Genomic DNA, 23,808 nt, shown 5'->3' with positions numbered 1-23,808 from the left:
CTTCATGCTCCCCTCCCTCAGCAGTGATAAAATCATAATATCTTACCAAGAATAACAATTTGGTATATATTTTTGCAGACATTATCTGTAAATTTCATAACAATTTGATACATATATCCTTCCAAACATTTTTATGTGTACGTGTATATGTGTATGTATATATACACACACACACACACACACACAGAGCTTGCTTTTCTCACTTATAAAATACCATGAGCATCTTCACATGTTAATCCCTTTAAATCTACCTCATTTTTCTTTTACTACAATAGTCATCCATAGTATGGATACCATAATTTATTTCACCACTCCCCTATTGATGGACATTTACTGTGTTCCTGATTTTTCTCCATTATAAACAAGGCTGCTTGGGCATCTCTGCTCATGTATTTTTGGAATTGTGTGGAAATGTTTCTCTGGGTTAGATTCCCAAGATTAGAGGGGTTGGGTCAGAAGGTATGTACTTATTAAATGCTGATGGATACTATCAAAATGACCTCCAAAATAGTTGTGTTAAGTTACATAGTAAGAGATTTTAAAGACTTTTGTAGTTAACTCCTAAACTAGACTTACTTTAAAGTCACCTCTTTCCCCCTTTGGTGATTATGAAAGATGAACTATTTGTGTCTTTCTTTTAGGAGCTATAGATTTGGCTTATTGTGACAGTCTCTACAGAGACTTGAAGAAAGGTCTTGAAGGACTTGTGCTTGAAAGCCTTCTTCATCTAATTTACCTAACAACTCCCTATGATATGGCTTCTCAGTGTCACCCTGATTGGATGATATACTTCAGGCAGGTGAGACAATAAGATTCTGCAATACAGGCTACAATAATGGATCAGGATTTGATTTTTGTCAAGTGATTATTCACATTTTTTCTTTATTAAAATATATTTGAAATTGGGCCCTTTGTTTTTGAGTTTTTAAAGTAGTAATATGGCAATAACATTTTTTGTTTGTTTCACTTAAATATTTTCTGTTAAATATAAACATGTTCATTATCAAAAAAATAAAGAAAGGTGCAGAAAAGAAAAAAAGGTCATCCCTGGTCCCATTTCCCCAAAGGTAGTTTACTCGTATGATTTGGTGACCACTACATTTTATAATGCCTGGAATATAAAGAAAACCATGAAAGCCATCCCTGATGATTGATAGTTTAATTACATGAAAGCTCTGTTACAGTCACACGTGATGTCACATCATGTCACACCAAACCCGGTGATGTTAATACCTGAGAAGGAATATCATCTTTATCAACAGTAGCAAGGTGGAACTGGCCATACTTGTTACAAAACCAAGTGGTAGAGTACAGTCTATTATGATTTTACTGTGAACAGGCTAGATGCATGAACACATATTAGGCAGAAGCAATATGCAGCTTTTAATTGCAGGAAATTAACTGTCTTTTTAATGTCGTTTTTTAAAATTGTTACTCTAAGTTTTTCTAAGTGGTATTATACAATGCAGTTACTTTCAAAAGCTTTCCCTCTTCTCTCTTCCCACAGACATCTCCCATATTAAACATGAGCCCATAGTCCATGGAAATCATAGTCCATGGTCACAGTATTTGTGGCCATGTCTTTAAGTCATTCTACTAAAGTTTGTTATATTGGATTGGCCCAAAAGTTCGTTCGGGTTTTTCTGTAACAGCTTACGGGAAAACCCGAACGAACTTTTTGGCCAACCCAAATATTTTAATACTGTATCTTTTAAGCTTGCAATATTTGTAAACAAAATATGTGGGTTTTTTCATATCTTTTATAATAATGAAAGTGTGATATGACTAAATACTGGATTTGATTAATGGCAGACTTTTTAAAGTTACAATTTAATTTTTCAATACATTTATGCTCTTTTTCTCTGTAGTTCAGCCAGCTCAGCCCAGCAGAACAAAATGTGGCTGTTCTGGTTGGAGTCTCTGAGAACTTTATTGGGAAGAAAGCATCAGGTCAAGCTATCAGGAAGGTACCATAGTCTTTTTTTCCTTCCTAAATAACTTAAGTTCATAAAACAAAATTAATGCTGTTGTATCATCTCCTTTGTTGACTTGATCCTTTTGGTTCACTTTTTTTCTCTTTAATATAATTCCCATTTTACTATTTAAAACATCTGAGGACCAGAAATTTAGGTATTTTTTTTAAACAGTATTTATTTCTGGGTGGTGTGATGGCCCTTTTTTTGTGTACCTTTGTATTTCTAAAATAGTCATGCACATGTAAGTATCATAGGAAAAGGTAAACCTTATTTTATCTATTTTTCTTAGGCTACTTATTATGGCTTAAATTATATAAATTGTAAAATATTTGTAAAATGTTTTCACAGTATTATGGAATCCTGAAATAAGTGCAGTTAAAGGGAGAAAAAAATCTTCTAGAAACCTTTTATTAAGCATTCTACTTGGTATCAGGGATTCTAAGATAGGACGAGTTTGGGATTTTTGTTTTTGTTGTTGCTGTTGTCCCAAAGAACTCCCAATGTACTTGAAGTACATAAAGCATTTTAGAAGGTTGAAGTGGAAAAGCCAATACTCTTGTGTGATATCTTATATTTTTGTGTTTTAAAGTTTAGTCAACAAACATGAAGCAAGTGTTGAATGTACACACTAACCTTAAGAGAAGTGGAAATAATTCTGTGGCAAACATGCATTCAGAATCCTTAAGTTCATATAATCTTCCACCTCATAATACACTTTTTTTCATTTTTCATTTTCTTTGGTAATCTAATCTTCCTTGAAACGTAATTATCTTACCTACCATTTCCCCTATATCTTTAAAATTTATATAGATTTTACTGATTTCATTTTGAAAAATGGAAGGTGGTGTTTACTTATATTTGAATTGAATTGTGCAGCTGTCCCCTGTATTGATGTATCATAAAATTATAAATATATATCACTTCAGTATTCATGTTGTCAATATTTAAATTGGGTCTTTTACCTCAGAAATGGCTATGTTGTTTAGGCCTTCAAAATGTTGACTAAAGATATTTCTTAAAACAAGCCTTTTGTATCAAACTCTAAAATATAAAATAAAAACAAAATCATATTAGTTTGCAACTCATTACCAAATAATAAACATTTATAAAACCTTATTAGAATAATGTATCTTTTAAAACGAATCAAAATTTATTTTTGTTACACTTTATGAAATATAGTCAATAAATGTTTGTTCAATTGATAATTAAATATTTAAAATAGTATGGGCATGGATTTGTCTCAATTACAAATGGGTTAGTTACTAGTTCAGTGCTTTAGAAGTATCTTTTTAAAAAACTTCTGCAGAACATGATGTTTACTTAGAATCTAATTGATGTCTTCACATTGAAAAAGACCTTTAAACATTTTTTGTAAAAATCTTGAAATTGGCATGATGTGGCTTATCTTGCCATGTAATATAATCACATCGTTTTTCTTGGCTTAGAAAATACATTCTAAGCAAAATCTACATTGACTCAATTTATAGTTAATAATGAAGATGCACTAAAATTGGGAAATTAAAAGGTAAACTTTTCCTACTTGTTTTTCAGCTATCATGCTTTTCAGCTTAATGCTTTTTAAAAGGGTGATCCAGTACAACATGCAGAATCTGTAATTCTTATATCCTTCAATGTGCCACCCTAAGTTCTCATCTTAAACATTCTTTTACTGTAGTAAAGGATATAATTTTATATTTTAAACCTACTTTTTCTCTTTAAAATTCATCTTTTTTTTCCTCTGATTTTAAGCATGAGTTACTCAGTTTCTGAGTTAGCTTAATATTAGCTATGAAATGCTTTACCCAAAAAATAATCACTAGGCAGCACAGGCAAAAGCACATAACAGAATAGAAATAGTCAACTACAGGAAGCATTTTTCTTTCAGTGTTTTAACTTTGGAAACATTAATTATTTACCATGACCATGTGGAAATCATAGAATCTAGTGTTTACTTTTTAGACTTATTAACATATTTATCTAAACAAATGCGTTTGTCTAATTTATAATCACAGTCACACATATATATACCACCTATAAATACTACAGTAAATGTAAAGGTTTCCCCAATTCCTTTCCTTCCTGTATTCTTTCCTAAGGCTACCATAACAAATTAGCACAAACCAGGTGTCTTAAAACAACAGAAATGTATTCTGGCACAGTTCAGGAGGCCAGAGATCTGAAATCAAGATGCTGGCAGGGCTGTTCCTTCTGGAGGCTCTGAGGAAGAAACCATCTTGCCTCTCTCCTAGCTTTTGGTGGTTGCAGGCAATCCTTGTAGATGTATCCCTCCAAAGTCTGCCTCCATTTTCACATTGCCTACTCTGTGTCATTCTGTGTCGTCTCTCTTGTAAGGGATGACAGTCATTGAATAATGGGCCCTTAAGGGCCCCCTGTATATCCAGGATGATTTCATCTCAAGATCCTTAACTAATTACATCTGCAGAGATCCTATTTCCAAACAAGGTCACATTCAAAGGTACCAGGGGTTAAGACTTGAGCATATCTTTTTTGGGGAACAATTCAACTCACTACACTCCCTATAGAAGGAACTTTAAATTGGGAACAATTTGGCATATCTCTTTTTACACTCAGAAAAACGGTAATTTGAACTCATCTAAAGTACGTTTGTTAGAACTTAGATTTATTTCTGTGGAACCATTCTATCCTTGCTCTCCTGTGGTACAACTTCATGCTCTTTACCTTTTGTCCATTTTGAATGTAATGTACATTTTTTAGCAGGTCCAGTACATAAACTTATTTGTGTCTTTCTAGAAGGTGGACAAGAATATTGTCAACAGACTATACCTGTCTTTCGTTCTTTATACCTTGCTCAAAGAGACCAACATTTGGAGTGTGTCTGAAAAATTCAATATGCCTCGAGGATATATACAAAACCTTCTCTCTGGAGCTGCCGCATTCTCCTCTTGTGTGTTACACTTCTGTGAGGTAATTCCATTAAATAGATGATATATGCTGTGTGCATCTTCTGTTTTAACCGTTACTGAACTCAAAAGCCAGTTAGTCAATATGTTCTCTTGTTTCTTCTGTTATTACAAAGCACTCAAAATTTGTTTAAAATATCTTTGTTTTTATCCACTTACAAAAATACTATATACATGCATGTAATAAAGGTATTACAGAATGACAGAATCAACTAAAACATAATGAACAAGTAGGAAGTCCTTAGTTATCCCTACTTTTAGAGCTATCATTAATAGTTTCAAGTATTTGGAATCAACTCTTTTTTTTTCTACTCTTTCTTTTTGTTGTTGCTGTTTTTTCTTTTCTTTCTTTCTTTATTTTTGGTTGCATTGGGTCTTAGTTGCACCATGAGGGATCTTTCATTTCAGTACGTGGGCTCTTTGTTGTGCCACACAGGCTTCTCTCTAGTTGTGGCATGAGGGCTCAGTAGTTGCGGCATGAGGGCTTAGTTGCCCTGTGGCATGTGAGATCTTAGTTCTTCAATCAGGGATCAAACCCGCGTTGCCTGCATTGAAAGGTGGATTCCCAACCACTGGACCACCAGGGAAGTCCCTGGAATCAACTCTTAAAATAACTTTTCTCCATTGATGTAGATTCTGTGTGAGTGTCTTTCTCCTGAGTGGTAACTATGTAAAGTGTTTGATTGGTATGTTACCAATATCCAGCAGATACCTGACTACTCAGTACCATGTTCTTTTGATTACCACAGTAATTTCCCATTTTTGCTTCCAGTGTCAAGCAGCTACGTCAGTTTCTACATCAAATGTGTGTTTTATAAAATAAAGAAGAAAACTTAATTTTGGCCATATGCATTTGAGATCGATTTATTTAAGACTTTACTAAAAGAAGCATTCAGAATTTCCTTAAATAACACAACAAAGCTTACCAGAGTTTTCTACCCAGTTTTTGATGAGTTTATAAGATAAGCCATTTTTGTTGCATTGAAATTTATTGTTTTGGGGTGGCATAGTAATATTTGTTTCTGTACTTTTTTTTTCTGTACTTATTTTTTTTTAATTTTTTCCACAATGAATTCTACTTTTAAACTTAAAATCTACTTCATTTGCCCTATCTTAAGCCTCCATATTCTGTGTGTGTATAGGGCAATTAGTTCTATCATATATGCTAATGGAGTAAATAATCCAAAACTACTTGGCTTTGGATTGAATGATAATTATTTTAGCAAATTTACCTTTTAAATACCTTTTATTTATGCTGATTTTTAAATTTTAGCGTATATTCCCTAATTACATGGTAGCTAATCAGTACACAAACATTATGGATAATAAGGAGAAGCTGGCCTTTAAAATGTATTTTCTTAAGTTTACTGTGTTTGTTCTTCATATTTAAAAAGGTGTTCCATGATAATTCTATCCCTTTGTTTTACTTAGAACTATAAGGATGTGAGCCTTACACAATTGTTCAAGTGAAAGAATCTATAGGTTGAACTTCAAAAGCAACTATAATTTGATGGTTGATCCTAGGGTCAGTCTACCCGACAACTCTCATGAATGTATTTTCAATATTTTAAAGCATTTTTTTCTTTATAAAAAGTTATGTAGGACTTCCCTGGTGGCTCAGTGGTTGAGAATCTGCCTGCCAATGCAGGGGACATGGGTTCAATCCCTGGTCTGGGAAGATCCCACATGCCATGGAGCAACTAAGCCTGTGTACCACAACTACTGAGCCTGTGCTCTAGAGCCCACAAGCCACAACTCCTGAGCCTGCGTGCTGCAAATACTGAAGCCCGTGCGCCTAGAGCCTGTGCTGTGCAACAGTAGAAGCCACCACACTGAGAAGCCCATGCACTGTAGTGAAGAGTAGCCCCTGCTCGCTGCAACTAGAGAAAACCCATGTGTAGCAACAAAGACCCAACATAGCCAAAAATAAATAAATTAAATAAATAAATAAAAACAAAAAAAGTTATGTAAGTGGAATAAAATAGTACACCGATCATATTAGTTAAGATATTTTTAACTGCAAGTAACAGAAAAATTCCATAGAAATTTAAACAATAAGGAAAAATGAATATCTTATGTAGCAGTAAAGCCAGAGCTAAGGCGGTTTAGGATTGATTGATTCAGTAGTTCTATTCAAGGTTTTCTTTTCTTCTTTTTTTGCTGCCATACTAGTGCATTGACTACTTTCCTACTAGTAGGAAAGTAGTAGGTCACAAAGTAGCTAGCTAATGTTGTTCCATGCGTCACAAATGCTCACAGTGATACCCAAAGGTTAGAAAGGAAACTTAAAAAAAAAGAAAAAGAAAAAACCAAACTACTATTACAGAAAATTTCAACCCTATATTTAAAAAGACAAGGTAATGTAATGAATACCCATTTACCCACCCAGCTTTAAGAATTACCAACTCATGGTTTCTAATACTATTTTAAATATTGCTGCACTGAGCATCATCTTGTATTTGAATCCTTCCATATTCAGTATTTTGTCTTCAGGATAAATTTCCAGAGGTAGGAATTGTTTTCAATCATTTGGGAAAGAAAAACTATGCAATCACTTGCTGATGTTTTGATAAAAATGAATAGAACTCTTCTTATTGACTTCTTTTTCTTTTTTAATTGGGGTATAGTTGTTTATTTTTCAATTTTCAATCTTTTTCCTCATCCTAAAACCATTCCATCAAATTCCTCAGTCTCTGCCATGTTTCCTTGTAACAATTTTGCTTGGAGTCATTGTTCATCTCTGGCTTAACCCAACTTCCAGAATTTACAGAAGGGAGCGTCCTCTCTGAGCCCTCTACCATGCAAACTAGATTTTGAAATAACTTACCAGATTTAAATTCTGCATATTTCTTTGTGTTCTGCAGGAACTTGAGGAGTTCTGGGTTTATAGAGCCCTTTTGGTAGAACTTACCAAGAAGTTGACTTACTGTGTAAAGGCAGAGCTAATCCCTCTCATGGAAGTGACTGGAGTTTTAGAGGTTAGTAGCCTCCCAGTTTCCCACCTGAGATGATTTCAACTAACAGAAAAATCAGGTTTTACTGTCATGTCACAGGGTAAGTGACAATAGCCTTATTGTTCATTTATCATGGGAATCTTTTTTTTTTAATTAATTGCTGCCATGGTCTCCCAGAAATCCCTGTTAATCTGGAAAAAGTTCTGATGAAAAATCACATTCATGGGAAAAAATAACAGTAGGGATGGGGTGACTCTTCCCAAGTATATGTGTCATTCTTAACATCCCTTCCTTCCTCTACTCCAGTGAAGAATCACCTTCTGTCAGTTTAAACAGTGCTTGTTGAAGGTGGTGGTGACTTGGTGGCAGTGAGGGTCATTTACGTTTTCTAAGGGAGTGAGGAGAAAGTATCCTCAGCTGGTTTCTTAGCTTTCTATTTTTCACCAACCCTTGATTTCAGTTTATCCTCTGTTATTCAGTTCTTAAATCAGAGAAGTTCTGTTTGGGAATGCAGACACACACCCCTACCTCAGGTCCCCTGAGTAGATGGTAAGAACATTTTAGGGGTACTGGACTAAAACATTTGATTGGGGATGCCCCTAGCCTAAGTGCCCTAATGGGTTTCTTATTTCTGATTGCAGCACACATCAGCTCACTTAAGCTACACAGAAAACTAGCTATCTTGCAGTCAGATTGGAACGACCCAAATGCGTCTTTTAAAATTCCTCGGGATTCTGATGTGTTATCTCTTCATATTTATTATCTTAGTTTATTCCTGTCTCTGCAAGTGAATTTTTTCCCTTCAGTAAGACACTTAATTACTTTTTCCTAATCCCAAATTCTGATCCTAATGATTTTTGTAATACTTTTCAGGGTCGAGCAAGACAGTTATACAATGCAGGTTATAAAAGTCTAATGCACTTAGCTAATGCAAATCCTGAAGTGCTGATAAAAACAATTGATCATTTATCAAGACGCCAGGCCAAGCAAATTGTTTCATCAGCCAAGGTAAGCAAACTATTTTTTAATCTTTATGATATATATATATTTTTTAAAGTAATTAATTAATTTTTGGCTGTGTTGGGTCTTTGTTGCTGTGCGCAGGCTTTCTCTAGTTGCGGCGAGTGGGAGCTACTCTTCTTTGCGGTGCGCGGGCTTCTCATTGCGGTGGCTTCTCTTGTTGTGGAGCACGGGGTCTAGGCGCTGGGCTTCAGTAGTTGTGGCTCGCGGGCTCTAGAGTGCAGGCTCAGTAGTTGTGGCGCACAGGCTTAGTTGCCCCACAGCATGTGGGATCTTCATGGACCAGGGCTCAAACCCGCGTCGCCTGCATTGGCAGGCGGATTCTTAACGACTGTGCCATCAGGGAAGCCCAATCTTTATGATATTTTGTAGTGTAATCTCCTTATACTTTAGATATAAAAGCAAAAACGTTTAACTATATATGCAAAAGTTTATACTCACAATATTTGGATAAAAATAATACACGTGTTATGATACAAGATTTGCTAAAAGGAGGAAAAGGATCTCCTAAAAAATAAAGACGCTTTCAAGAGTTCATTGAAGTACGAGGAACTCTGGAACTCGCTGAACTCTGCCTCCCGCTACTCTTGACACAGAAGTCCTTTCCTCAGCATCCCCAGCACCTTCACTGACAAGGAGCCTACAACCTCAAAAATTAAGTAGTTCTATTTTTGGACCCCTAGTGTTACAAAGAGCATCCCAATATAATGAGGCTGTGTTAAAATGTCTACCATGGCATCATAGAGTACTACCCTGTGGAACTAGACTGTTGCTTTGTTCATTTGGTAGCTTTTCACATACTTGAAAATGGCTCTTCTTGCCTCCAAGGGCTTCTCTTTTCTGTTTCTTTCACCTGTAGTAAATAACCTAGTTTTAGGCTATTCACTATACTGGTTACCCTTTGCTAGATGCAATCCAGTTTGTCATTACCCTCCTGCTCCATGTGGGTAAATCCATTACACAACAGTTTGGGATTATTTCCTTCTTGATCTCAACTATAATTCTGTCCTTGTGGTCTGAAATCTCATAGTTTTTTGTTTTTGTTTTTTTAACTTCATCGTTATACTATTGTCATATATAGATCAGAAATGGCTGAAAAGTAAATTTCCATCTTACTTTGTGAATAGTGCTCACATTGTTTGTATTGCTTTGATTGATCTTTACAACAATCCTCTGAGGTGGGCAGAGTTGGTGTTACATTCAATTTACAAATGAAGACACTAAAACTTGTTCCATTAGATTAGGAGTTCTTTGGGTTGATAGGGATGAAGTTATAGTTATTTCCATTTCTGTAGCACCTAGCACAGTATTCAGCCTATAGTAGATATTTAGCAAATATTTGAATAAATAAATAAATAAAATTGGGGCTTCCCTGGTGGCGCAGTCATTAAGAATCTGCCTGCCAATGCAGGGGACACGGGTTTGAGCCCTGGTCCGGGAAGATCCCGCATGCCGCAGAGCATCTAAGCCTGTGCGCCACAACTACTGAGCCTACACTCTAGAGCCCACGAGCCACAGCTACTGAGCCTGCAAGCCACAGCTACTGAAGCCCGCATACCTAGTGCCCATGCTTGGCAACAAGAGAAACCACCGCAACGAGAAGGCTTCGCACCACATCAAAGAGTAGCGCCCGCTCTCAGCAACTAGAGAAAGCCCGTGCATAGCAACGAAGACCCAGCACAACCAAAAATAAATAAATTAATTAATTAATTAAATCTATTAATAAATAAATAAGATTTAAAGAAATTGATTTACCCAAGGAAACACAGCTAGTCAGTAAGTAGTAGAGCAGGACTATAGAGTTACACTATATGTTATTAAGGATACAAATGGAGCTGCGGTAACGATGGCCAAAATAAGTGACTTTAAATGTTAAAGGTTTATTAGTGTTCACAGCTGATATGAGGAATCAGTTGTGTGTCCAAGGACCCATACTGCCCCTGTCTCATTGCTCAGCCAGTCTTAATATATAGCTTCCATCTTATGGACTGAGGTACACGCTCTCCTTCCCACCATCCCTTCTGCTTTTCCAGTAAGCTTGAAAGAGTAAAATGGATATTCCTTGCAGGATTTTGAGTAGAAGAGTGGGTTAGAGGTTGCAAATAGGGGATGGAAGTAAGGAAAACAGTTAGGATTATACTGAGGTTAAACAGGTTTTTGCAGGAATGCCACAAAAAAGTTGTGTGTCCTTAGTACATCAGATAAGGAGCCACAGGATGTCACTTTATCACATTACTGATAATGACTTTGATCATTTGGTTAAGGAGGTGTCATCTGGCAAGCTTTTCCACTGTAAAATTATTATTTTTCCCTTTTTATTAGTATTTTTGGAGTGGATACTTTGAGACTATGTAGATATCCTATTCTTCATTAAACTTTCACACACTTGTTTTAGCATTCATTGATGATTTTTGCCTCAGTTATTTCTATGATGTTTGTCAAGTGGTGATTTTCTAGCTCCATTGTTCCCTCTATATTTTTTATTGGCATTTTACTATGAGGAAAAGCTATTCCTTCCTCATTTATCTTTTAATTCATTTATTTATATCAGAGTGAATGATGGGTTCATACTTATTTTGATACTCAAATGGTCTCAGAGTTGGCCAGGAAGAGCCCCTGCAGACTGGCTCCTGTGTCTTTTTGGCGTGTCCCCATCATTATTGGTGTACTTTCTTACTTTCTGGTTGTATCTGTCAGGGTCTAATCATTAGGAACAGAAACCACACAGTAATTTGAACAGGAAAGCTTAATATAAAGAATTAGTCAGCAATGAAGACTCAACACAGCCAAAAATAAAAATAAAATAAATTAAAAAAAAAAGAATTAGTAACAGAGGTTACTAGTTGGCCTCTGAGGGGTAAACAGAACACTTCAAGTCATTTGATGTTGGTGGTGTTCTCTGTATTCTAGTAATGTTGACATGTGAGTTTTGTATGGTTTACTTATTGTCCTTTGTGATCTGTAGAGTGCTTACAGGATGTGTTGGCAGATTCATTTTGCAGGGTCACCATTACCTCAGTTACTGGAAAGCTTACCTAATTACATTTTTTTTTCCTTGACTTCATTGCTTTATTTTTTTTTATATTTGAAATTTCCTTTTTTTAATTAATTTTTATTGGAGTATAGTTGATTTACAATGTATTCATTTCTGCTGTACAGCAAAGTGTCAGTTATACATATACATCCTAATTACATTTTAGACTCCTTTATATAGTGCTAAATAATGCTATGCTTTATATCAAATTGGTAGAGAGTGGTTTTCTTCCTCTGTGTGATTTTGCTGACCTTTTTATCATAAAAATGTTATAAGAGAAATAGTGCAAATATTTCACACCAATATACTCAAAACCCAGATGCAACAAATACGAATATTTTATTTCTGGCTTTTTTAAAGAAAGGGGAGAAATCGTTATTCAGCAAATATTCATTGACATCCACTATGCGCTGGGTTTAGAAATACTTTCTTTGCTCATTATGCTTCTTTTGAAATTAGCCATATTAATTTTAGGAGCTTGAATAAAACTTTTCCTTGAAACACTGATAAGCTTTTAAAAGATAGCATACTAAACTTTGAGGAATAGTAAAATCCATATATAAAGGATAACATTTTCAAGAACTAATTAAATTTTTGCAAAATTGTCTTAAATTTTATAGATTAAAAGTTAATTTTTAAGTGGCTGAGTCTTCAATAAAACAAATCTTTGAGAGTATTAAAGCTCCCTTATTTTTGGTATACCAAATGCAGTGATCAGCTAAAATGGCTTTAACTAAATGTCTTAGCTTCATTAATTGTAATCACTTGTTCTTAAGTGGCCATTTTTCAATCTCATTATTAGTTTTAATGTCTAGTTTGGTGGTATGTAAGGATTCAGGTGTCAAACAGATGGTGGTAAAATGTTAGCAGTTCTCTAGAAATCGGTGTTTTTGCCTCATGTCTTGATTTTTTATTGTAGTTGCTGTTGCATGAGAAAGCAGAGGCTTTGCAAGAAGAAGTAGAAGAGTTATTGAGACTGCCTTCTGATTTCCCTGGTATTGTGGCCTCTTCTGTTGAAAAGGCATGAAACTGTCACATGAACATTTTTAAGTGTGAATTATTTATTGTACATATGTTTTATTAAAGATTCCCTGTAATTTATGAGTGAAAAAATATATTTTAATTATATATTAAGAACTGTGGATGATGTTTGAATATTCCTGTCACCCATAATTGCATACATAATTATGCATTATTTCTTTGCTCAAAAATCTGGGGTTTACCACAAAATGAAATCCAACTTTCTCAACATATCCCCAGCCTACCCTTGTAGCCAGATCTTTCATTATCCTCTTACCCATTTCTTTCATCAAACTGGACTATTTAAAATCCCAGAATTTTCCCTGGGATTTCCAAACTCTCTCTTTCCTAACTGCTTTATGCTATTCCCCATGCATGGGAAATTATCTTTAAAATGTACTAAATACTTCAAGTTTCAACTAAGAATGCTAGAATACTATCTCCTCTAAGAAATTGTCCAAGTTCAACCTCCTCCCCACCCCATACATCATGGGTTCTTACCCTCCTATAAGTATTGTGAGTCCCTCATTTATGCCCATGTCTTTTTTATTTTTATTTTCTTTTAATCCCCATTTTTTTTATTCAAACAGAAAGTCACAAAAATTATAATCATCCTCATCAGTTCACTCAGTCCCATGTAATTAATTTTTTTCATCTTGATATTTTGTTAGCACTTTTATGAATTCATCAGCTTTCCATTAGAGTTCTGAAAATGCTTATTCATTCAGCTCAGCAGTATAGTCAGTTACCAGAAACCTGTACTTGTTAGAGTCTTTTCCATGAATTCCTTGAACATGAAACCCTTTTATAGGAATATATTTGCAAAAGCATCAGAGTACACCCAGAACTGTCTGCAAATGACAAAAGACTTAAAAATGACCACGGTTAAAGATTTGATGAAAGTTCATGATAATGCAATTGACAAGGAAATTTAGTTATTTCTGAGATGTACATTTTAAAGTAATAACTAGAATTATGACTTATGATACCAGAACATATAAGATTTTTAGAAATTTCATGTACTGTCTGAAATATTTATATTAACATATTTCCATACAAATAACCCAAAAAAAGTTTAGTATTAGTTGTTTTTTTGTTTGTTTGTTTATAGTGCAGGTTCTTATTAGTCATCAGTTTTATACACATCAGTGTATACATGTCAATCCCAATCGCCCAATTCAGCACACCACCATCCCCACCCCACCGCGGTTTTCCCCCCTTGGCGTCCATACGTTTGTTCTCTACATCTGTGTATCAACTTCTGCCCTGCAAATCAGTTCATCTGTACCATTTTTTAGGTTCCACATACATGCGTTAATATACGATATTTTTCTCTTTCTGACTTACTTCACTAGGTATGACAGTCTCTAGATCCATCCACATCTCAACAAATGACTCAATTTCATTCCTTTTATGGCTGAGTAATACTCCATTGTATATATGTACCACAACTTCTTTATCCATTCATCTGTCGATGGGCATTTAGGTTGCTTCCGTGACCTGGCTATTGTAAATAGTGCTGCAGTGAATATTGGGGTGCATGTGTCTTTTTGAATTATGGTTTTCCCTGGGTATATGCCCAGTAGTGGGATTGCTGGATCATATGGTAATTCTATTTTTAGATTTTTAAGGAACTCCATACTGTTCTCCATAGTGGCTGTATCCATTTACATTCCCACCAACAGTACCAGAGGGTTCCCTTTTCTCCACACCCTCTCCAGCATTTGTTGTTTGTAGATTTTCTGATGATGCCCATTCTAACTGGTGTGAGGTGATACCTTATTGTAGTTTTAATTTGCATTTCTCTAATAATTAGTGACGTTGAGCAGCTTTTCATGTGCTTCTTGGCCATCTGTATATCTTCTTTGGAGAAATGTCTATTTAGGTCTTCTGCCCATTTTTGGATTGGGTTGTTTGTATCTTTAATATTGAGCTGCATGAGCTGTTTATATATTTTGAAGATTAATTCTTTGTCCGTTGATTCATTTGCAAATATTTTCTCCCATTCTGAGGGTTGTCTTTTTGTCTTGTTTATGGTTTCCTTTGCTGTGCAAAAGCTTTGAAGTTTCATTAGGTCCCATTTGTTTATTTTTGTTTTTATTTCCATTACTCTAGGAGGTGGATCAAAAAAGATCTTGCTGTGATTTATGTCAAAGAGTGTTCTTCCTATGTTTTCCTCTAAGAGTTTTATGGTGTCTGGTCTTACATTTAGGTCTCGAATCCATTCTGAGTTTATTTTTGTGTATGGTGACAGGGAGTGTTCTAATTTCATTTTTTTACATGTAGCTGTACAGTTTTCCCAGCACCACTTATTGAAGAGACTGTCTTTTCTCCATTGTATATCTTTGCCTCCTTTGTCATAGATTAGTTGACCATAGGTGCGTGGGTTTATCTCTGGGCTTTCTATCTTGTTCCACTGATCTATGTTTCTGTTTTTGTGCCAGTACCATATTGTCTTGATTATTGTACCTTTGTACTATAGTCTGAAGTCAGGGAGTCTGATTCCTCCAGCTCCATTTTTTTTCCCTCAAGACTGCTTTGGCTAATCGGGGTCTTTTGTGTCTCCATACAGATTTTAAGATTTTTTGTTCTAGTTCCGTAAAAAATGCCATTGATAATTTGATATGGATTGCATTGAATCTGTAGATTGCTTTGGGTAGTATAGTCATTTTCACAGTATTGATTCTTCCAATCCAAGGACATGGTATATCTCTCCATCTGTTGGTATCATCTTTAATTTCTTTCATCAGTATCTTATAGTTTTCTGCATATAGGTCTTTTGTCTCCCTAGGTAGATTTATTCCTAGGTATTTTATTCCTTGTGTTGTAATGGTAAATGGGAGTGTTTCCATAATTTCTCTTTCATATTTTTCATCATTAATGTATAGGAATGCAAGAGATTTCTGTGCATTAATTTTGTATCCTGCAACTTTACCAGATTCATTGATTAGCTCTAGTAGTTTTCTGGTGGCATTTTTAGGATTCTCTGTGTACAGTATCATGTCATCTGCAAACAGTGACAGTTTTACTTCTTCTTTTCCAATTTGTATTTCTTTTTCTTCTCTGATTGCCATGGCTAGGACTTCCAAAACTATGTTGAATAATAGTGGTGAGAGTGGACAGCCTTGTCTCATTCCTGATCTTAGAGGAAATGCTTTCAGTTTTTCAGCATTGAGAATGATGTTTGCTGTGGGTTTGTCATATATGGCCTTTATTATGTTGAGGTAGGTTCCCTCTCTGCCAACTTTCTGGAGAGTTTTTATCATAAATGGTTGTTTAATTTTGTCAAAAGCTTTTTCTGCATCTATTGAGATCATCATATGGTTTTTATTCTTCAGTTTGTTAATATGGTGTATCACATTGATTGATTTGCATATATTGAAGAATTCTTGCATCCCTGGGATAAATCCCACTTGATCGTGGTGTATGATCCTTTTAATGTGTTATTGGATTCTGTTTGCTAGTATTTTGTAGAGGATTTTTGCATTTATATTCATCAGTGATATTGGTCTGTAATTTTCTTTTTTTGTAGTATCTTTGTCTGCTTTTGGTATCAGGGTGATGGTGGCCTCATAGAATGAGTTTGGGAGTGTTCCTTCCTCTACAATTTTTTGGAAGAGTTTGAGAAGGATGGGTGTTAGCTCTTCTCTAAATGTTTGATAGAATTCACCTGTGAAGTCATCTGGTCCTGGACTCTTGTTTCTTGGAAGATTTTTAATCACAGTTTCAATTTCATGACTTGTGATTGGTCTGTTCATATTTTCTATTTCTTCCTGGTTCAGTCTTAGAAGGTTATACCTTTCTAAGAATGTGTCCGTTTCTTCCAGGTTGTCCATTTTATTGGCATAGAGCTGCTTGTAGTAGTCTCTTAGGATGCTTTGTATTTCTGTGTATTTCTTTGTATTTCTTTGTATTTCTATTTTGTATTCTGTGTCTGTTGTAACTTCTTTTTCATTTCTAATTTTATTGATTTGAGTCCTCTCTTTTTCTTGATGAGTCTGGCTAATGGTTTATCAATTTTGTTTATCTTCTCAAAGAACCAGATTTTAGTTTTATTGCTCTTTGCTATTGTTTTCTTTGTTTCTATTTCATTTATTTCTGCTCTGATCTTGATGATTTCTTTCCTTCTGCTAACTTTGGGTTTTGTTTGTTCTTCTTTCTCTAGTTCCTTTAGGTGTAAGGTTAGGTGGTTTATTTGACATTCTTCTTGTTTCTTGAGGTAGGCTTGTATAGCTATAAACTTCCTTCTTAGAACTGCTTTTGCTGCATCCCATAGGTTTTGTGTTGTCATGTTTTCATTTTCATTTGTCTCTAGGTATTTTCTGATTTCCTCTTTGATTTCTTCAGTGATCTCTTGGTTATTTAGTAACATATGGTTTAGCCGCCATATGTTTGTGTTTTTTATGTTTTTTTCCCCTGTAATTCATTTCTAATCTCATAGTGTTGTGGTCACAAAAGATGCTTGATATGATTTCAATTTTCTTAAATTTACTGAGGCTTGATTTGTGACCCAAGATGTAATCTATCCTGGAGAATGTTCCGTGTGCACTTGAGAAGGGAGTGTAATCTGCTGTTTGGGGATGGAATGTCCTATAAATATCAGTTAAATCCATCTGGTCTGTTGTGTCATTTAAAGCTTCTGTTTCCTTATTTATTTTCATTTTGGATGATCTGTCCATTGGTGTAAGTGAGGTGTTAAAGTCCCACACTATTATTGTGTTACTATAGATTTCCTCTTTTATAGCTGTTAACAGTTGCCTTATGTATTGAGGTGCTCCTATGTTGGGTGCATATATATTTATAATTGTTATATCTTCTTGGAATGATCCCTTGATCATTATGTAGTGTCCTTCCTTTTTTCTTGTAACATTCTTTTTTTTAAAAGTCTATTTTATCTGATATGAGTATAGCTACTCCAGCTTTCTTTTGATTTCCATTTGCATAGAATATCGTTTTGCATCCCCTCACTTTCAGTCTGTATGTGTCCCCAAGGCTGAAGTTGGGTCTCTTGTAGACAGCATATATATGGGTCTTGTTTTTGTGTCCATTCAGCAAGCCTGTATCTTTTGGTTGGAGCATTTAATCCATTCACATTTAAGGTAATTATCGATATGTATGTTCCTGTGACCATTTTCTTTAATTTTTGGGGGTTTTCCTCTCTTATGTTTCCCACTTAGAGAAGTTCCTTTAGCATTTGTTGTAGAGCTGGTTTGGTGGTGCTGAATTCTCTTAGCTTTTGCTTGTCTGTAAAGCTTTTGATTTCTCCATCAAATCTGAATGAGATCTTTTCTGGGTAGAGTAATCTTGGTGGTAGTTTCTGCCATTTCATCACTTTAAGTATATCATGCCACTCCCTTCTGTCTTGTAGAGTTTCTGCTGAGAAATCAGCTGTTAACCTTATGGGAGTTCCCTTGTATGTTATTTGTCATTTTTCCCTTGCTGCTTTCAATAATTTTTCTTTGTCTTTAATTTTTGCCAATTTGATTACTGTGTGTCTCGGCATGTTTCTCCTTGGGTTTATCCTGTATGGGACTCGCTGTTCTTCCTGGACTTAGGTGGCTATTTCCTTTCCCATGTTTTCATTAAGTTAAGTTTTCAACTATAATCTCTTCAAATATTTTCTCTGGTCCTTTCTCTCTCTCTTCAACTCTGGGACCCCTATAATGCAAATGTTGTTGTGTTTAATGTTTTCCCAGAGGTCTCTTAGGCTGTCTTCATTTCTTTTCATTCTTTTTTCTTTAGTCTGTTCTGCAGCAGTGAATTCCACCATTCTGTCTTCCCGGTCACTTATCCTTTCTTCTGCCTCAGTTATTCTGCTATTGATTCCTTCTAGTGTAGTTTTTATTTCAGTTATTGTATTGCTCATCTCTGTTTGTTTATTCTTTAATTCTTCTAGGTCTTTGTTAAACATTTCTTGCATCTTCTCGATCTTTGCCTCCATTCTTTTTCCAAGGTCCTGGATCATCTTCACCCTCATTATTCTGAATTCTTTTTCTGGAAGGTTGCCTATCTCCACTTCATTTAGTTGTTTCTCTGGGGTTTTATCTTGTTCCTTCATCTGGTACATAGCTCTGCCTTTTCATCTTGTCTGTCTTTCTGTGAATGTGGTTTTTGTTCCACAGGCTGCAGGATTGTAGTTCTTGCTTCTGCTGTGTGCCCTCTGGTGGATGAGGCTATCTATGAGGCTTGTGCAAGTTTCCTGATGGGAGGGACTGGTGGTGGGTGGAGTTGACTGTTGCTCTGGTGGGCAGAACTCAGTAAAACTTTAATCCACTTTACTATTGATGGGTGGGGCTGGGTTCTCTCCCTGTTGGTTGTTTGGCCTGAGGCAACCCAACACTGGAGCCTACCTAGGCTCTTTGGTGGGGCTAATGACAGACCCTGGGAGGGCTCACACCAAGGAGTACTTCCCAGAACTTCTGCTGCCAGTGTCCTTGTCCCCACGGTGAAACAGAGCCACCCCCTGCCTCTGCAAGAGACCCTCCAACACTAGCAGGTAGGTCTGGTTCAGTCTCGCCTGGGGTCACTGCTCCTCCCCCCGGGTCCTGATGTGCACACTACTTTGTGTGTGCCCTCCAAGAGTGGAGTCTCTGTTTCCCCCAGTCCTGTCGAAGTCCTGCAATCAATTCCCACTAGGCTTCAAAGTCTGATTCTCTAGGAATTCCTCCTCCTATTGCCAGACCCCCAGGTTGGGAAGCCTGACATGGGGCTCAGAACCTTCACTCCAGCGTGTGGACTTCTGTGGTATAAGTGTTCTCCAGTCTGTGGTCACCCACCCACCAGTTATGGGATTTGATTTTACTGTGATTGCACCCCTCCTACCGTCTCATTGTGGCTTCTCTTTTGTCTTTGGATGTGGGGTATCTTTTCTGGTGAGTTCCAGTGTCTTCCTGTCAATGATTGTTCAGCAGCTAGTTGTGGTTCTGGTGTTCTCGCAAGAGGGAGTGAGAGCACGTCCTTCTCCACCGTCTTGGTTCCTCCTTCCCCATGTCTTTTTTAATGTGACTAGTTTGAAATCTCCTGGAGGGCCAAGACCTTTGTTACCATCTTTGTATCCACACAGCACCTACCCCAGTTTATCGCACAAAGTAAGAACCTCTGTGAAAACGGAATTCTACTCAAATTAATAATTTAAAGATTCTCTTTAAACACAACTTAAATATTGGCTCTCCCCCCTCCCTTTTCAGATTAATAGTTCAAATGTAGATGACTGGTTAAACTAGAAAAAAAGTAATAACTAGCAATATTTATAAGTACTGAACTGGTTTAAAGTTTTCCTCACCTATCTGAGAGACATCCATTGGAAACTTTGCAAATAGATCCACAGTCTAAGTTCTTTGTGCCTTACCATTATAGACCATTATGATATGGGCACACCTCAGAAATACTGTGGGTTCGGTTCCAGACCACCACAAAAAAGCAATTATTGCAGTAAAGCAAGTCACATGAATTTTTTGGTTTTCCCATGCATATAAAGTTATGTTTACACTCTACTGTAGTCTGTTAGGTCTGCAGTAGCATTATGTCTAAAATAAAACAATGTATATATCTTAATAAAAAATACTTTATTGCTAAAAACTGCTAACCGTCATCTGAGCCTTTAGTGAGTTGTAATCTTTTTGCAGTAGTAACATCAAAGATCACTGATCACAGATCATCATAACAAATATAATAATAATGAAAAAGTTTGAAATATTGTTAGAATTACCAAAATGTGACATAAAGACACAAAGTGAGCAAATGCTGTTGGAAAAGTGGTGCCGATAAAATTAGAGTAACTTGCCCAAGGTCACGTACTGTTAGTGGCAGAGCAGGGATTCAGACCCAGCCAATCCCAATCTAAAGTCTCTTTACTTAACCAATATACAGTATTGTTTTCGTATAATTTTTCCCATTTTGTCCTTCCTGAATGTCCCTTTCACCTTGCTTGATTTTGTCCCTAGCATTACATCACATTGTCACACCTCACCCCTCCATATGAGGCACAGTATGGCATCCTAATGTCCTGGTAGAATCCTGGGCTGTACTGCACATATTCCATTTATTGCAACTAAAAAGATTGTAAAAGAGCAGCTGGCCCACCTACTGGCTGCTTGGGTGCAGCCACTGAGGTGTGCCCCAGAGGTCCATAGTTAAGCCTTCGGTGTTTTAAAATCTAGAAACCCCAGTATGGTTAGTTTGCTCAAGTGAGCAAGTCTCTAAGTGAGCCCTGATTCTTGCTAACCAGTTTATAAGAGACTGATCAATAATCCCAACTTATTAGTTTAAGATTCGAGATGGCAAGTTGGAGGGGTACCTTTACGGAAACTAGAAAACCTGTACCTGCAGTCTGGGACCATCTCCCCCTCCCCCAATCAGTGTCTCTCTAGGTCAATCCAACTGAAAGGCTGTAACCAAGGGTAATGATGGGCGATTAGCCCTGAAAGATATTAAAACGTAAAGAAATTGAAACAGTTCAGCTGTAGAGAAGAAGAGAAAAGTAGATTAGTGGGAACAGAGTGGAGAGCAAAAATAGATTCAAAAACATTTAAGAACTTATATATAATATATAATAAACATGTTTTTTCAGTTTTGATTGATAGAAACTCAGGTATATCTAGCTTAAACAAAAAAGAAAATTTAGTAGCCACATTCTCAAACCATAGCAGTCATAGAACTGGCCTTGGAGCAACTGGAGCCAGAGACTCAGCACCTCAGGACTTGCCACCTCTTCTTTGTCAGGCAACTCTAGACTGACTCAAGAGCTTCAAGATCAAAGCAAAATGAGCTCTCTGCTGCCATTCCAGGTAGAGAAGCTGCTGGGAGGGATTCTCATTGGTCTAATTGGTCCTTTGCCCACCTCTGTGGCCAGGGTGTAGAGTTTTTGTTTTGTGTTAGTTTTTTCAGAAGCTGGAGGGGAGGGATGATAGGCAGAGAAATCAGTAGCTACTACAGCTGACACTTGAGTCACAGTGGAGAAGATGGATAACTCAGTGAATGGAATTCAAACAGTGGCTATCTCATGTTTTAGGAAAATATTAAGCTGAATCTCTACCTATGTTCCTAAACCAAGTTAAATTCTAGGTAAATGAAAAGATTTGAATGTGGACTTTTTGATGGTATCATCTGACTGCATGAAGCATCAAGGAGTGTACCCACAGTTCCTTTGTATCAAGCTTCAAGACATTAAAATTTCAGCAAGTCCAGGAAAAAGGAAAAAAATTTTCCTTTTTGTATTTTTTTCAAGCTTGCCCATTTCTAGAATGTTTAATTTCACCAACATCTTTATAATGTCCTGGCTTCTTTGGATTTGCATTATAAGCTTAAATAACCACCACCAAAAAAGAAAAAAGGATTTTTTTTTTCTATTGGGTACATCAAATTTTGGGTCAAGTTTAAGTGTTTCAAACCCAGCTATCCTCTCAACAAATATCAAAACTGATATTTCTTCAGTCCTTTCAGGAAGGGCTAATGTAAGACTCTCCTGGGCTTTCTGCTTCCATTTGTAAGAACCTTCCCACACAAGAATCACTACAGCTTTTTAATTCCACACTGTTTTCCTTACAGCCATCTGAGATACATGTTTTTTACCCTATGTTACAAATGAAGAAAGTGTGGCTTGCCCAGGATCACTCCATTAATAAGAGACAGAGCCTAGGTCACACCTAGGTCATGCTGATAATTCTTTCTCTGATTGTGTTTATTTGCATTATAAGCTACCCTATGTGTGTTTGGAAAGGAGTTGATCAAGATGGCAGACAGCATGTATCAATATAATAGCCCCTCGTCCTGCCTAAAATCCTGTGAAGTGATTAAAAATACAAATTTGCTGTGATGAATTAGCATGCTTCATTTTTCATTTTTAAAATAGTCTTTTGATCCTTTTCTTCAGTAAGTGGTTTCCCAAGTGATATGTGGTCACTTGGAGTAAAACTTAAGATGTGATAATTCTCTTTCAGGAGAATTACATACATCTCTTTCAGGATTTTTGTAATGTATAAAAAATTTGCTATTAGAATTAAAACTACCACTTTAGAGGAAATGAGTGATTTTGCTCCAGCTGAACCAAACGTATTAGATGATTAAACCTCCCCAAAATGATCCATATGCACAGAGAGGGCAGTAGAAGCTTTAGTCTAAGGGCTGCGCTAAAACATGTGAACCTGGCGGCACAAGTTAATACACTGATGGAAGGGGCCTCAAGCCAAGGCATGCAGGCAGCCTCTAGAACCTGAGAAAGGCAAGGGAACAGATTCTCTCCTAGAGCCTCCAGAAAGGAACTCAGCTCTGCTGACACCAGCTGTTAGCGCGTTGAGACCCTTTGAGACTTCTGATCTCCAGAACTGTAACATAAATTTGTGTTGCTTTTAACCACTAAATGTGTGGTACTTTGTCACAGCAGCAATAGGAAACAAACACATCTGAAAATAGCCTGGAACACAATTGGGGAGCTACCATTCTGCAGGACCCCTTCTGGATCTTAGCATATGAGCAATCTCAGTTAAATGTGTTAGGCCCATTGACAGGATTATTTTGTGTTCCTGAAAACTATAGAAATTAACTGTGGTGAATGCCTACATTTTTTTTTAATAAATATATTAGTTGTATATTTTTGGCTGTGTTGGGTCTTCTGTGCTGTGTGCAGGCTTTCTCTAGCTGCGGCGAGCAGGGGCTACTCTTTGTTGCGGTGCACGGGCTTCTCGTTGTGGTGACTTCTCTTGTTGCAGAGCACGGGCTCTAGGTGTGCAGGCTTCAGTAGTTGTGGCACGAAGGCTCTAGAGCTCAGGCTCAGTAGTTGTGGCTCGTGGGCTCTAGAGTGCAGGCTCAGTAGTTGTGGCGCACGGGCTTAGCTGCTCCGCAGCATGTGGGATCTTCCCGGACCA

General features: G+C 36.5%; 1 protein-coding gene across 4 annotated transcripts in view; it reads left to right on the top strand.

Moving 5' to 3' along the window:
* Positions 1-13,063, top strand: part of HELQ (helicase, POLQ like) — a 40,558-nt gene extending 27,495 nt beyond the window's left edge. For 2 of the 4 annotated variants that reach the window (XM_067736450.1, XM_067736449.1), the window contains exons 13-18: positions 642-799; positions 1,869-1,967; positions 4,749-4,922; positions 7,783-7,896; positions 8,746-8,880; positions 12,846-13,063. In XM_067736450.1, the coding sequence (XP_067592551.1) occupies positions 642-799; positions 1,869-1,967; positions 4,749-4,922; positions 7,783-7,896; positions 8,746-8,880; positions 12,846-12,953 (788 nt within the window). In that variant the 3' untranslated portion in view covers positions 12,954-13,063. Of the gene's footprint in view, positions 1-641; positions 800-1,868; positions 1,968-4,748; positions 4,923-7,782; positions 7,973-8,745; positions 8,881-12,845 lie in introns of those variants that run through there. The other 2 variants (XM_067736451.1, XM_067736453.1) reach the window with 2 other exon arrangements.
* The last annotated feature ends 10,745 nt before the right edge of the window (positions 13,064-23,808 follow it).

Source organism: Pseudorca crassidens, chromosome 4 (assembly GCF_039906515.1).
Source record: "Pseudorca crassidens isolate mPseCra1 chromosome 4, mPseCra1.hap1, whole genome shotgun sequence".
NCBI classification, from domain to species: domain Eukaryota; kingdom Metazoa; phylum Chordata; class Mammalia; order Artiodactyla; family Delphinidae; genus Pseudorca; species Pseudorca crassidens.
The sequence above is the reverse complement of the archived record's forward strand: the minus strand, read 5'-3'. Positions and strand labels throughout refer to the sequence as shown.